At 39.9% G+C, this 15,952-nt stretch overlaps 3 protein-coding genes across 5 annotated transcripts; 1 reads left to right on the plus strand and 2 right to left on the minus strand.

Moving 5' to 3' along the window:
* Positions 1–796: 796 nt before the first annotated feature.
* LOC120011136 (squamosa promoter-binding-like protein 14) lies at positions 797–6,649 on the minus strand. 3 transcript variants are annotated; one of them, XM_038862196.1, is made up of 11 exons: positions 6,317–6,649; positions 5,520–6,124; positions 5,076–5,269; positions 4,158–4,999; positions 3,937–4,011; positions 3,712–3,819; positions 3,516–3,633; positions 3,172–3,307; positions 2,947–3,091; positions 2,234–2,836; positions 1,410–1,826 (listed from the first exon to the last, which is right to left on the minus strand). In XM_038862196.1, exons 2-11 carry the CDS (start codon positions 6,089–6,091, stop codon positions 1,410–1,412), a joined length of 3,210 nt encoding a protein of 1,069 aa, XP_038718124.1. In that variant the 5' UTR covers positions 6,092–6,124; positions 6,317–6,649. The 3 variants fall into 3 exon arrangements, with proteins under 3 accessions (XP_038718122.1, XP_038718124.1, XP_038718123.1); XM_038862195.1 differs by having other exon boundaries at positions 5,520–6,120; positions 6,317–6,647; XM_038862194.1 differs by lacking the exon at positions 6,317–6,649 and having other exon boundaries at positions 797–1,826; positions 5,520–6,091.
* Positions 6,650–12,410: 5,761 nt separating this feature from the next.
* LOC120010333 (U11/U12 small nuclear ribonucleoprotein 35 kDa protein) lies at positions 12,411–15,933 on the minus strand. The gene is made up of 4 exons (XM_038861110.1): positions 15,775–15,933; positions 14,541–15,688; positions 13,105–13,223; positions 12,411–12,699 (listed from the first exon to the last, which is right to left on the minus strand). The coding sequence occupies exon 2, from the start codon at positions 15,585–15,587 to the stop codon at positions 14,541–14,543; it is 1,047 nt and encodes a 348-aa protein (XP_038717038.1). The 5' UTR covers positions 15,588–15,688; positions 15,775–15,933; the 3' UTR covers positions 12,411–12,699; positions 13,105–13,223.
* LOC120010454 lies at positions 13,864–14,268 on the plus strand. Its single transcript, XM_038861254.1, has one exon. It carries the CDS (start codon positions 13,864–13,866, stop codon positions 14,266–14,268), a length of 405 nt encoding a protein of 134 aa, XP_038717182.1.
* Positions 15,934–15,952: the final 19 nt, after the last annotated feature.

Genomic DNA, 15,952 nt, shown 5'->3' on the forward strand with positions numbered 1-15,952 from the left:
TATTCTATTCCTCAGCGTTGACTGCCGCTCCAGGCCTCGGACCTTTTATGATATCTTCTCGGTCCTGGCCCAATATATTCTGACGGGCCTAAATTTATAGTAAGTATGTCCTCATTCACGGCCACGGCCACGGCCACCGGGGTAAATAAAATCTTTTTTTTTTTGTGATTTATTTTATTTATCAATCAATTAATCTGGCGGTGGTCATTGGCCTCTACCTCTTCTCTCTGTCTCTCGGCGGCGGCAGCTTCATCCTCTCTCTCTCTCTCTCTATATATGTATGTATGTAGGTAGGTAGGTTTGAGGTTTGTTTGGCAATCTGTATTGTGTCGATATATAATGTGTTATGTGTGGGTGTCCAAATCGCATCTTTACAGGGTTGGTTGAAATATAAGTGGACGTCCCTCTCTCTCTCTCCAAATCGCACCTTTAACCTGTACTTGCTTATTTTCCTCCTCTGCTCTGTAAAATAAATATCCTATAAACAAGTGGATCATAAAATGCCTTGAGGAATCTGAAAGCCAGCTGTGTGACTCTACACTCCCTCCTCACCCCCTTCTTTTCAGCTTTCTTTCTTTTTCTTAGGACATTTTGCTCATTGTTAAAATAAAAATCCAATCAACATGTTATAAGGTCATGGGGTTTCCTTCACCAACTCCTTCACTTAATAATACGTGTTTTAAAACCATTGAAAGAACCTATAAAGTCATGCCTTATATTGACTTAATAAGACGCATTTTAAAATTATGAACCTGAAAGTTCAAAAAGCGAACAATATCTTATAATGATAATCAAGTTTAGACGATAGGTTGCAATGGTGTTTCACTATCCAATCATATAACATTCTAGTTACTTAACAACGATTAAACAATTACAAAGTCAGTAGCACTTGGCAGCTTCCCTGAACTGTAAGAGTTGAAAACAAAATACATAAATTAACTAAATTAAAAATATCTATAATGGTATATTTGTCCAGATTTTTTGCATTGTCTGTCTGTGCCCTAAAGATCAAGTCTTCAATGCTCATAAGAAGTTTCATCCACTTGCAATGGCTTCAACCTTCTGCCTCTTCTCTCTCTTTTTTTTTTTTTTTTTTATCTTCTGTATCATCCAGAAGTCACTCATTTACTTCCAAATCTCAGGTCCGAAAAGAAGTAATATGCAGCAGCACCAGTATGGATTCCCATTCAGACCTATAGCAGCACATCTGTGTCCATGGCAAAGCTCTCTCATTCGCAACCTACACCCCTTTATTAATGCATCTATCAGCTCATCACATTTTTGATATCTGAAGCAACTGCACCAGCAAAAATAAGAGTTATCTACAGCGGACACAGTAACCTGCCCCATGCTTGTTACTTTCTTCTTTGATTCACAATTATTACTCATTAAACTTTCCCTCATCAGTACTAAATTGTGCCAAATTCCAAATTCTCCCACTTAATGGGAGCTATTAAACCGATGTCTGGAGCACCTCGGAAGAACAGGCACACACAGACACAGACAGCAGCAATAGCAAGCATCGAATGAATATAGGGGCGGTGAAGCAATCCTTGCGAGCCTGGAATCCTCCTACTATACTTTGCTGCCGCAATTGCACATTTAGCACAAGATAGGCTTCCTTGTTTGAATTGTGGTTCTTGACTTAGTGCAGAGCCTGTTTGCTCTGTCTCATCTCCAATTGTCATGGAAACTTGACCATTTCTTCTGTCAGCAAGCTTGTGAGCAACAAGCTTGTTGTAAGAGAGATTATTTCTTAACAGAGCATAACCAGATGGAGACAGCCCATTTGAATCAAGAAGGGAATCCCAACAGGTCAACCCAATCTGCAAAAGGACAAAAGAATTGAAGTCACACATGCATGCTGGAAACTAATAGCATGCAGTAATTGTAAAATTGGAGGCATAGGAAATGCAACAAAGAGAGAGACTGGTCAGTCCGAGTTAACTTAAACGTTTTTAAGATAAATGAAACAATGGAAAAGTAAAAATGCAGTTCAAAAGCACCTCATCTCACAAAAGACCATCAGTAAAAACATCTGCGAAGTAGCTATGAAAGTATTATAACCAGCATGAATAATGAATTAGAATAAAGCTACTGTGGATAGTCAGATTAGAAGTAGCCTAGTGGAAAACAAATTTCAGAATAGCAGATGTTAAAAAGACTGATAATAGATCTCTACAAAAGGAGGTCGCAGTAAAAAAAATTGAGTTCAAAATACAAAAAGGACTACCTCTTGTGGGTCATTTGTCAAAGAATCAATCATATCATCTGAACCAGATGTGCAAGCAGCCAAATGAAGAGGTGTAATACCACCAGGTCCCTCGAGATTCGGAGGAAATATATACTTCTTCATGGCATCCTCATTGCCAATAATAGAATAATGGATTAGCAAGTCAGCCATCTTTCTGCACCTCCTTTTTACAACCCGATTTAAGAGTTGACTCTCAGACAGCATCTCCAATGTCCCCTCAGATAGGCCATTCCTATCCAAGTTTGTATCCACCAACATGTCTAACAGTATTTTGACCAGTGCACAGTAGTCCCTTTCAACAGAGAATATGAGTAAAAACTTGAACCGGCTTACTGAATATTTAGGAGCATCAGGAAGAGAGGAGATATTCTTCTTTTGGAATAGCCATCCAACTTCATTTAGGAAGTGAATAATTTCTTCCTTTGATCTTGGCCCCCCAAAATCATGGGTGACATCTTCCAAAATCAGATCACATGCTTTGGCTTCTTCATTAATTTCAGATTCAAGGAGGCTCAGTTCTTTACAAATAGAAGCATCGGCTATTATCAAAGGAAAACTGTTGCCCCTGAAGCCATTTTCCACCTACTCATCATATTGACAAATATCACAAACATATAAGTATATCAGGAATTCAATTTAAGACAATAACAAACCCCTGACTACTTATAGAAGAAATGCTTTCGAAATCAAACCTCAATGAAGCAGCGACCTAGAACAGCAGGAGATGCACCACGAATTTTAAAATGGCCCAACTTAACCTCCTCAAATGAGTTTTTGTGATATGATTGTCTGGTGACTTCCTTTGACTCATAGCCACCCATATACATGCAATGAATCCTGCACGTCAGAAAGTAAATTTTCTAAAGACAACAAGGGCAAATTCAACAGCACTTCACACAAAATGCAACTCTGCTTACTTGGTGCCCGGGTTAGCCAGATTTCTTCCTCGCAAAGTAAGAGAGGTTTCCTGCCCACCAACAACTGCCAAAGGAGACACTGAGATCAGCTCTGGGGAACTCCACGATCTCCAGGATTTACATAGACGAATCCTCCCTGAAAAAACAGTAAGGTAATCACAAAAAGTTATTTACAATAATCAAATTTCATAGACGTGAGCTCCAGTCCATTGCAGCCATTTCTCTTTTTTTAATGTCTCTCATCATAGCCCAAATTCAACAACATTAAGTTAAGAACAAAGAAAAATACAAAGTCTAGAAAAGGAAATTTGTTTAAAAATAAGTCCACCAGCCTCAGTGCTTACCATCTTTATATGATGCCAATTGCCTGTCAGTCTGAACTAGAAACCTCCCTTTCCTCCAAAAATCAGAATCTGAATCTTGAACCAGGGAACCAACATGCTGAAGAAGGTTTCCTTCAAGCTGAAAAAAGTAAAAATACGGTACAAGCATCAACAAAGAGTTAAAGTGAAATAGCTAAGGTTATAGCAGTTCACTCACTTGCTTCCAGGCAGTAGCAGACATGTTTACATAAATCGAAAGAACCACACAGCCAGGCCTGATATAGCTCTCCATTTCAGATGGGCTTTTCGAAAGCCAATTGTAAATCTGAAACAAAAGGAAAAATGATCTTATTAGTATTCCCTAGCATCAATTATCAATAGCACAATCCTCTAAATAAAATGACAACACGAAAAAGGTCAATTTTTACCCAAGACACCTTACCTGGGTTCGCAGCGTCCCAGGAAAATGACTAGGATCCTTGTCAAATAGCTTGAAAATAATTCGCCCTGTCCGATCCTGCAAAGAAACCATGCACCGAAGGCAATGCATTAAGGACAAGTAAATTGCAGTTCTACGCGTGCAATGCAAGCTCAACCACACACACCATACAAATTGGTAGAAATTTTAAATCACGGATAAATCTAAGTAAATTGACAAGCTACCTGAGGATCGGAATTCAAACTAGGCGGCGAATGATCCGACCCAGAAGATGAAGTGTACCCAGCTTGATGGCGGAAATTTTGATATGAAGTATGGTCAGTTCCTACATTTGACCCTCCAAACAGCCTTAAAGGTAAGATACCACCGTGCGCTTTGGCACCTTCAACTTTTACGTTGGCCTCTCTGCCAACAAACACCTTCTCAGGCTTCATGGGTTCAATTATGCCCGGCACAGAGAACAGCTTCTGTGCAAGTGGAGGAGAAGAGGATGGAGATCTATCGTCCATTGGGTTACTGCTGTCAGATGAAAAGTACTTCTTAGACAATGACAATTTTGGAGGACCATCATCTCCAGGAGAGGGGCTAAATAACTGTAATGGTAAATTAGCACGAGTGTCTTCAACCTGGCAATCCGAGTCTTCAACAGGAGACTGGCAACTGGTACTACTTCTCTCTCCCCCAGTGACAGTAACCTTCATGGAAGTCACCTTTCGTAAATTGGGACCAGATGCTTGGTCAGCATACGTCAATCTAGTTTTCTCACTGTCACTGCTCTGGCTGCTTCTCTGAGATAATACGGCGTGGGTATCAGAAGCAGATGGTGTACGAGTGGTTGAAAGGACAGCAAGCAAGTCCATGGTTGATGGAGATGTGTTCCCACTCAATCTGTTTTGACATTCTGATGAAGGTTGCTCTGCATTCTTCCTAATTAAACTTCCAACACTGGGCAGCTTTGCAGCAATGTCCATAGGCAAAGGCAGCGAATTGATCTTGCTAAGAACCTGAATAAGCTGGTCTCTATCTTGTACAGAGAGATTATTAATGCTTTTCTCCTCATTTTTCCCTGTAGTTTCAAAGCTCAAATTTCAGCATGATATCAGATAGATATAACAAACCATTCATTTAGCCACCCCTTTTACCTTGTGTGCGTGCCAAAGCAGTCAACAAGCTTACAATGTCCAAATTCCCACCACTGGTATTTTCCCGGTTTCCAGGAAGCAACAGGCCTGAAGTAACATCATCTGGCTGAGTTTTCCTTCTTCGGCGGTTATGCCCAGCAAGCCTGCGCCTACAGCTCCTCTTCCCCTCATCAAACTCCGACAAGGGGTGGAACCTGCAAAAGGCAATTCTGTTTTAGATCAAATAAAAAAGTAGCATGACAATTCCTCTCAAGGCCAATCATTTCACTACAACTTTCTCACGGCCCTCAACCTCATCCGTCCTTGTCATTGCTAAAAATGAAAAACATTTAAGTTTCCCATCAGTCCAACAAACTGCACTTTAAGTGGAGGGAAGATTTTATAATGAAAATCAAGTTGAAAAATAAGTGCAAGGAATCAAATAGGAAGAGCGAAAATGGCCACCTGCTGCACTGTTGGCAAAACCTTTGCATCTGCTTCCCCACAAGAGCTTTAGAGGATTTACTATGCAGTTCACACACTTTGTGACGGCGGTGGTAGTCCTTTGCATTTGTCAGATCCTCCTCACAATCATCAACCTGACACTTGGGATAGCTGCTACTACCCGGAGATCCAGACCGGACCCTTTTGTTAGACCGGGACACAGGCTCCTCCACAGAGTTCAAGCCCCCACCAAGATTCAAGCGAAGGCTGTCGTCGTCCTCCTCCACAGTGTTCTTCTTCTTCAATCCTTGGTCTTTCTTCATTTGGTCAGTAGTGGCAGTTCCCAATTGAAGAGTCTCAGAATCTAAAGGCTTGGCGAGGAACCTCACGGGATCCCATTCCCAACTTTTGGGGTTCCAATTGTCCCTGGGATTCTGAACAAACTGATGCTGGGAGAGGCTCTGGTGATGGAAATTCGGGATTTGATAGGAAAGATCACGCTTCCTTGACATGGGAGGCGCTTCACAAAATCGACTGGAAAGCGTCGACTGAAAGAAAATTGGAGGAGCTACCTGCGCACCTATGTCCTCCATCTCAAAACAAGTTCAAAATTCAAAACCACCTACCTACACATACACAACACAAATAACCAAAATAAGACTAAATTAAAGAGAAATCCAACTGTTATTACTGTCAATTGCTAACACCATAACTCAATCAAAAAATCTCCAAACACGATTTATGGACAAAAATTTCTGTATTCAATTGGATAAAAGATTCTGCCAATTGCAAAAACTAGGAGAGATGAATAAACAGACCTTCAATTAATGGAGCTCTGCAGCCTCATATTCCTTGCTGAATCTCCACTTTATGGTTTATAACAAACCAAAGTTAGGAAAGAAACTCAGATCTAAATCTTCTGAGGCACACTGAAGGTGAATCTAGCAGTCGAAAACCATTACGTTGATCCAAGACCACCGAGAAACAGACACAAAGTCGTCGTGACTTTCCTTTCTTCAGGATTTCGCTTGCTTTCTCTTTGCATCCTAACAAACAAAGCCTTTTTTCTTTCGGTGTTGGCATAAACCGTAAATTGAAGTAAGATTGGGTTCTCTCACTTGGGCCGCCCGCGGTCCCCAAGGAAGAATCCTAGACTCTTCCCACCTTTTTTTTTTTTTTTTAAGAAATCTATTTATTATTTATCATGAGATGAGATGAAAATGTTGTCATTAATTGCAATGGGAATGGAATAGGGAATATTACATTTTGACGTGGGTAATAAAACTCTGTCCGATCCAGATAATCGAATTTGTTCGGCTTAAATTAAAACAAGTTTGAACATAAGTTATATGTTCGAAATCCAAATTCAAACACAAAAAATATTATCTGATTTACTTGTTCGGTCCCTAATCCGTATTAGGTTATTATATGGTTTATTTTTCTAGATTGAAATCAATCCGAGTTTTATCAATTAAATACATCGAAAATCCTATTCGAATTAGAGTTCAAACATGTAAATATTTCATAAACATGTTATGTTATCCGATTCGAAACAGATTTTTTGTCAACCCTAATGTTCACACCTTTGTTCTTCACTTTTTCTTCCCTTATTCGGTTCTTCCCCTTGCCTGCGGTTGCTTGGTTGCATCGCGCACGGCAGGAGACGACTTTTGGCTGCGGTCCGCCAAAAGTGCCGTCCGATTCCTCACACGTAACGTACCTTTGCCAAAATGACATTCTCCATCTATCCTTGTCACATTTTCTCTTCTTTTTTTCTTTTTTCTTTCTCTCTTTTTCAGTTTTTTGGATAAATATTTTCTTTTTAATGGAAGTAAATTTAAATTCAGAAAAACTTTTGCTGAAATGAAAAGTGAATGCATCTGCCCCCATATTTGTCAGAAAGAACCAATGAAACAAATCCATGGATAAAAGCATAAAGATTTCAATTGTTTTCTTTTTTGGTTTTAATGCGTCCAATGACTCCAATCCAATATGGAATGAAAGGAAATAGATTCATTGTGGCTTGTGATGTTTTTCACTTCTCTGTTTGGATTTTACCCGTATTCATGTATATCTATCTGATGAAGAGCTAAAACTCTACCCCTGAGGTCAATAAAGAGGGTGTGAACATTTACTACTAACTAATTAAAAAATTATGTCGATCTGATTTTATGTACAATAGTTATAAAGATATCGGTCATCTGAATTACCACGTATTCATGTATATATATTCCATGAAGAGCTAAAACTACTTCAGAGGTCAAGAAAGTGGGTGTGAACATTTACTATTAACTAATTAAAAATTATGTCGATGTGATTTTCTGTACATAAGTGATAAAGATTTCAGTCATCTAAATGACCACGTATTCATGTATATCTATTGGATGAAGAGCTAAAACTACCCCTAAGGTCAATAAAGTGAATGTGAACAATTACTACGTCGTACTAATTAATTAAAAATTATGTCGATGCGATTTTCTGTACATAAGTGATGAAGATCACGTACAGTCATTTAAATGACGGACATGTCACTCTTTTGGTTCAATAATAAGGTTTCGTGGACTCATATACTTATATCAATCAAAAAATAAGATGAATTATTAGGATAACTGAGATCTCATTTACTGAAATCCCTAAAAAAAAAATTATTCTATATGACTTGATACGTCGACACTGATGTCAATGAGTGACGTGGATGGCAAACTTATAAGAACAAAAATAAACGGCCCTTCGTAGTTTGGGAACACTCAAGTAGTTTGATATGTTGTAAGGAGTTAACAATTGTAGTTAAGGCAATAATTTTATGTTCAAATTTAATTGGGAAATCTGAAAGTGAATGGAATGGTTAAAGAATATTAAATTGTATATATCATGTTCGTGTAGAAAGTACAGACAAGTTTGGTTTGAACGTGATATTAGCACATGGTTGGCATAGGATGTAAGGTTTGACTTTGCTTTCATCGTTCCTCTCGTGTTTCTTAACTCCCCCATTAATATGCAATCAAAGACCGAACAAATTAACCTTAAAAAAAAAGGAAAATGATAAACATCCCACCCCGTTGGAATCTCAATTATCCGAGTTAATGAGTTCAAGGCACGTGATTCAAATGAATCTGTGGACTTCACATGTCTCATATGATGTACATAAAATGCTATGCATACAACCTAGCAACTGAGATAACTGAGATTCCTATCGTAGCCGTAAAAAAAGAGAGAGGATTGACCTAGTATTATTGTTTTTTTTTGTGAAATGCCCACAGGTCACACACACGTTGAGATAACCGAGATCCCCATCGTAGCAGTAAAAAAGGAGAGAGGATTGACCTAGTATTATTATTTTTTTTTGAAAGGCCCACAGGTCACACACACGCCCGAGCGCGTGAGGGTCACCACAACGGATGAAAAACTACTCAAATCTCAAACCCACTTGTGAGAATGGAACCCTGAACCTCAAGGTCCTGGACAGACAATCTGATCAACCAAGCTACCTCCTATTCTCAACCTAGTATTATTGTTGCCAGTCTAAATAGCAGTTGTTTATTGGACTGGCCTTAATTTATTTTTTTTTTAGAATGCACCGGCTACATCCTCTCTATATAATTGGTATCTCTTTATTACATGCTACGATGTGTTTTATTTCTGTGAGCAACAGGCTACAATGTATTTGAGTCGTCCAAAGAATTCTCCAAAATAGCAAAATGCTTTGTGACTTTGTACAGCTATATTATAATTAATTTACACTCGAATCACTAATTGAAGTGATAAATATGATATGTATCATGTTGATCAAGTTCGAATTTCTCTCATCCGTTTTAAAATATATGTATTTTAATTCATTCGGTCAAGAAAGTGGGCAACAACGAAAAAAAAAATGCCTACGGAAACCGCGTCATTAATTTGTAATTTAGTAGAGTTTGTCGTCCGAGTCACGTAATTAATTCCAACTTTTCATACCTCCGTCCACATTTACCAGAACGGTGCTCTGTGGTGGTGGCGGCTGCGGCGGCGGATGAGGAGGAGGAGGAGGCCCGGTGGCTTTAACATACGGACAAAATAACGTGCGCGTGCCAGCTGTTTCGCAAATACGATGCGTTTGGTCGGACACTATTTATATGTCTTGTACGTATCTACCGCTGCATTTCAATTCCATTTATGGGTGGGCCAGGATCTTTTTCCACCATTGACCTTTCTCGCTTGAAAGAGAAGAAATTAAGAAGTTTTAGGGTACTCCTGGATCTGCATGATCTTTATATTTCCCGTGGTTCTTGGTGATGCATGGTCAAGGACAAGGTGAAGGAGGGCATACTTGGTATGGCAATGCAGTGCATTGAACCTGGTTCGCTTGTATCTATTATGTACAATACAACCAACGCTATCTCTTCCCATTGTGGCTTTGTCACTATCACTCTCCTATCACTGCATAAAAATGTGTCGCATAATGGGGGTGTGGCTCAAGATTTGGATATGGCCGAATATGGATCGGGTTGGGAGAGACCTCATCCGACCCGTATAGGTTCGGGTGGGAGTTCCCTCAATCAACCTCATTTTAGGCCGGGTTGGGTCGGGTTTTGGGTATATAGATTGTGTCGAGTTTTGGGTTGAGTCAAGTTGGCACTTGGCAGTGTGTGCAATAAGTCTCATGGGTTAGTGTCTTAGTGAGTTGGGTCATTAGGTACTCAAGCCTCAGTCTCAAACACTGAAGAAATAATAGACTAATAGATAGAGTAATAAATGTCAATGAGAATTGACTAATAAAAGTATAAAAACAATTTTGTATTATTAAAATGATGTCAGGTCGGGTTTAGACAAATACCTCATTCGACCCACATAAGATATGATTACCCTTTAACAAACTCTTATCCAACTCTCAGCTATGCTGATAGGGCTCGGGTCAGGTCCGGTCCGGTCTTATGCGTGTTTTGCACAACCCTAGATCTAAGGATCACAAAGTGACCATTGGACTAGGGATCCCGGGTTATTAAAAAAAAAGTGGACTTTGTAAAAAAAAAACCCTAATAGCTAATTATGTATACGGAGGGAAACAATACTGTTTGAGTGGGTGGACCAGTCCGTTTCAATGGTGTAGCGACATTGGTGGCATAAAAAGGGCGAATACACGAAGGAGAGACGGGCGCCAAGCTGTGCTAATTATAAGTTCCACTGAAAGAAAGAAAGAAAGAAAGCAAGCAAGAGCCCATCGGCTTCGTTTGCCAGCTTTATCAAATCAAGGACGGTACGAAATGGCACGTCCTTGACTAGTCCCATCATCATTACGGGCAGGCACTGCAATACATTTTCAACACTTGGTACGGCTCATTTTCACTCTTTCTTTACATAAAAATTAATAACTCACCCAGTACACAGGTTCGCCCATTATCTGCATTTGGGTTAAGACTTCATGTATTTACTCATAGTCCATATGTATTTATCATCCGAACCCGATACTAATGCAGCCTCAGTCGTTCAGACTTTAGTGGTGGGTGGTGGGCGGTGGGAGAGTATGTCCAAAAAAAAAAAGAGACAAGACTTTAGAGGTGGGTGCAGTTGGGCTGGCCTTGTGCGCCAAAACTGTACCTGGCCGCCCATGTGCAAGTCATAATCTCATGTACAGTACAGGAGTTGACGCAGATTCATGGACCACTCTACCCTACACATTCTCCTTTCATTAAGCCAACGTACGACTTCGCCTTACATGCATGCATATACACAGTTAATTTGTCACACCATGCAACTTGCACGTACCTTCTAAGCATAAGCAAGCCTGCCTAGTGTGGTTGTTTAGTCACTAGTCAGTCATGAGTTATGGGTTAAAGTCCCCACAACAACAAAAAAAAGTAAACACACAGGGTATCTATGGGACTAGCTAGAGCCCAGAGGAGTGGGCATTTTGTACAAATTTCAATTGAAATTCTGATATGAACTTTGGAAGAATCACACCCCAAAAGCTAGCTTTTGAGATTGAAAAATCCAATGTCCATATAAACCCCACAAGACTCCCGTACTTCCGATATGGGATTGAGGTCGTAACAAAATTATCTGTCCTAAATCCGAAGTTTGGGCACTAGAGAGATGAATCGTCCCATTTATCCTATCATATTAATGCACCAATGAAAACAATACCATATTCCTCGGTTCATATTAGGGCATTTTCTACATTCAGAAAATCAATATATACATATCATGACAAGATTTGGTAGTAGACTTTACTTTCGCGGCTCTCTTCTCAGACGACTTAACATGAAAGGGCTACGTGTCTTTTCAAATTTCAGACTTCAGAGAGGGAACATAGCATGCATGGGCTTGGGCTTTTTGCACGAAGAGGTACTTTAGGCCTTATTTTGATCAGCCCAACAAATTGTCGAAAAAAATGAAAGAACACTCTTCATTCTTGCTTGGGCCCTGCAAGTGAAGGGTCTTAAGTGGTTCGCACCTAATTGGGCTTTCGCTAGATGCCTAGTTAGGGGGCCAACTGGCCGAAAGGTCACCGATGATATAACAGGGCATAAATATTCGTTCTCGGCCCACAGTGATGGCTGGACTTTTTGTTCAAAGAAAATCTTGAAAATTCATCATTATCTTCCGGGCGGTTCAAATTAAATTCAAGACCATGAACAAGAAAATTCCTTCACACAATCAAATCCAATGGAGCACCAAAACACATGGGGTGGTGTATGTATCATAGGGCTCGACTGCAATGTTTTATGTAAACACCCGTAAAATAATAAATAAACAAAAAAAAGGGGTGAAAAATCTAAATCCCTTGTTTGCTGGCCAAGAAAATGCAAGAAAGTTAGAGAAATTAAGGCTGGGATTTTATCCCAGCTTCTCGGGATTCAGAACCTTGAAGCTGCTCACCCAGCTTCTCTAAAAGCAAAATATACTATTAACCCAAAACAACACAAACATCATTAATAGTTCGAAGATTTCCCTCAGATAGCACAATCACTCAATTTACTATGCAACCAAACAAGGATGTTTTTTTCAGCTGGAAGAGTTTGTTTTATAGATGGTATTTTTGTTTTTAACTTGAGATTCTGCAAGTTAAAGATAATAGCTACAGAATTTTGTTGTTCCAATTTGGAACAGCAAAGCATCCTCTGTGTTGATCTCTCCCCACCAACCACCAACATACCAGACACAAATTTCCAAATGCAACAGAAACGCTGTGATACGGCTGACGTATTGATTGTTAGAGGCGGACCTGAAATTATTCAGAGCTTAGAAGATTGATCCAAACAAAGTTTTGTTATGATATGAGTTTTGATGATAAAGTGTGTGCATCACTTACTGCTATGTGATATTTCATTGCTATGCAATCTTGATCATATTCTTAATCTTCTAGACTAACAAGAATCAAGACATGAAGCTTTAATCAAGTTTATAAGTCTGAAAGTTTCAGGTTTAAACTTCCAGAATTCACTACGAATTTGCATGTTGATTTGGCTTTTGCTAATCTAACACAAGCTAGCATAGCACAAGTTGTCAAACCCTACAAAGCTAGCTTTCTGAAATCTCCTAAGAAATTCATAAAGCTAAAAGCTTGAAGAAGAACAAAAACAGAATGTTGAATGACTGGAATGCAAAGGCAGAAACGTGAAGTGCTTACATGGCAAGCTGACAATGCAGCTGAGTTGGAAGAAACTCTGATGTGGCAGCCAGTAGAGCATGCAAAATTTGACTTCTAGAGTCCTTTCCATCAATCACAAGCAACGCTCGATCAACTTACTGCCAATGAAATAAATAGTCAGAGATATCTACAACTTCTTGCTGGAATAATTGAAAACAAAAACAAATGAAATTAGATGAAAGAGATAAGAAATCACAGATAGCTGCAAAAGAAATAAATGAGATGAGATGATAGAAGTTGCTGAAATTATCGAAAAGAAAAATGAAGGAGATAAGAAGTCGGGTGCAGCTGCAAATGGAAATAAATGGGAGCTGAAAACTTTCAAATAAAAAAAAAGGTATGGCTCTATGCAACGACTATTTTTGGAAGTTCTAAAACTGACATAAAACTTAATTTCTATTCTCCAAGAGTTTCACAAGCACTCAAGTCTTCATTCTTACTCTTACTTGATCAGAAAACGGAAACAGTTTTTGACCTTCTTTCCATACTTGTTATCCTTACCTAAGAGTATTTGAGCTTCCTAGAAAACTCTTAAATCGCTTGAGAATCCTAGAGCTTTTGTAATCTATCCCTAGTGTTGGTGGTGAGCCTTACGAAACCATCTTAGAAGTGTAACTGTCTTGTGACCAAAAATAGTTGAAAAAGGGTGAAGTGTAGCCGACACTTGTGCGTAAACCTAAGGCTCCCCCTAAGTGTGTTTTTTTCTGCTGGGAGGCTGTTTGGGGTAGAATCCTAACAATGGATAACTTGCAAAGGAGAGGCATTTCGTTGGTAAACCGATGTTGCCTCTGTAAGGCAGGTTTGGAATCTATCAGTCATCTTCTCTTGCACTGTGAGTGGTCTTCTAAAATTTGGGCAAATGTTCTGAGGCTGCTGGGCATTTCTTGGGTCACTAATTCTTCTGTGGACAAGGAATTATTGGCTTGGAAGGGCGTAAGCAGGGACAATAGGCTAGGAAGTTTTATCCAATTAATTTCAATTTCTGTGATGTGGATGCTATGGCTGGAAAGGAATAACAGAGTGTTCAAAAGCAAAGATTCCTCCATAGACACTTTCTTAGTCAACTCGTTTGATTGCCTTAGGTTCTGGGGCACTTCCTTTTCTGGGAACATTTTTGATCATCTGATTATCTCCCCCTTCTAATCTGTTTGGGTTGCACCCCCTTGGTGCTTGAATAAAATTTTTTTCATTAAAAAAAAAACAGCTAGTGTAAAGGAGAGGCTGGACTCTCCAACAAGCCAATCATAGTGAATTTGAACTCTCAATAAGGAGCCTTGGGAAGTCCTATACACTAAACTTTACAACAACGAGCATTAAGTTTTAAGGTATGTAAAGAAATCTGAAACCATTAGCATTAAACTTGAATTTGACATTTTTTTTTGAAGGCTAAAACAATTTACCCCTCTTGTACTCACCTAGATCCTTTCACTTTCATGTTTGCGGCGCTTGTGATGGTGTTTTTCCCCATCCTTAGAGCTCCTCCTTTGAGAATGCTTTCTCCTATCAGCCGAACTCCTGTTGTGAGAATGTTCTTCCCTCTCCACAGACCTTTCATATGAACTCTCTTCCCCGTCTATAGAACTCCCTTTGTGGCGGCGATCTTCCCTCTCCCTTGAGATCCTTTTGTGAGAGTGCTCCGATAAATAGCTCCTTTGATGATGGTATTCTTCCATCTCCACAGATTTCCTTTTACCAAACTTCTCTTCCATGTTCAACGAGCTCCTTTTGTTGTAGTGATCAGAACTTATCGTGCGGCTGCTGCTGCGTACCTCCTCTTCTTCTATAGAACTCCTTCTGTAAGAGCTTTCTTCCCTTTCCACAGAGCTCCTCCGTTTTCTTCTGGGAGGCGATGGTACCTGGAAACGTGACATGTATCTTCCTTCTAGTGGAGAAGGAATTCCAAGCATCTTCAATTCCTCAAATGGAATTGGTCGCAGGGGAGCTCGAAAAGGTCTTTCTCGTCCACCAAACCGAAGCTGTCCCGACTCTTTCTTACCACCAAGACCCCCTCCTAACCTTCTTGGAATCCACCCTTGCATCAGTTGCTGTCTGTTATAATCAACTATGATTTCACAATCATCAATGAAGGAATGGTGCGCCTCCTTATACGCATGCCGCATCTCCCTTTCCGTCTCATACTCGACGAAAGCGTAACCACGTGAAGCACCAGTCACAATGTCCCGAACCATGCGCAAGTTCTTGACCCGACCATACCTGCCCATAGCCTTGCCAAGGGTGTCTTCGGTTGTGAGGTGAGAGAGGTGGCCGACGAAGACCGTGCAGTAAGGATCTCCGATAAGCTTGGAGTCACCAAAGGGGTCATACAGCCCAGCAGAAGAGCATAGGAAAGCTCGGTAGATGGCGTTGTCGTGTGGTAGGATATCAGTGCCGTCGATGCTCCCTGCCTGAATTGGATGGTACGACTCCGCGTAAAACACCGAGTTTATTCTGTTCCCACTCATCTCCGATCCTTCCCCTCTCCTCTCCCCACAGAACACAAACAGCCAATACGGTGTAAACAACAAGTTACAGCAGCAGCAGATCCCCGAATTAAGAACAAACTCTATACGAAAAATCAGATTCAGAATTGAAAATCGAAAAACGAATATAGAGTTCAAGACTGCAATAAAGATGAGAGAAGGAACTGACCTTTCTTGGGCTCCGCCTCCACGGAGAAAGAGAGTTTGTGTCTTCTAGATGGTGTTCTTAGAAGACGAAAGAGAGCAGATCTGTGCTGGTTTTATACATACATGTGCGTTTAAAAAAACCCAAGGGAAAAACATTTTTTCTTTTTAAAAATAGTTATTTCATTGACCAAAACCAAATT

This window comes from Tripterygium wilfordii, chromosome 12 (assembly GCF_013401445.1).
Source record: "Tripterygium wilfordii isolate XIE 37 chromosome 12, ASM1340144v1, whole genome shotgun sequence".
NCBI lineage: Eukaryota > Viridiplantae > Streptophyta > Magnoliopsida > Celastrales > Celastraceae > Tripterygium > Tripterygium wilfordii.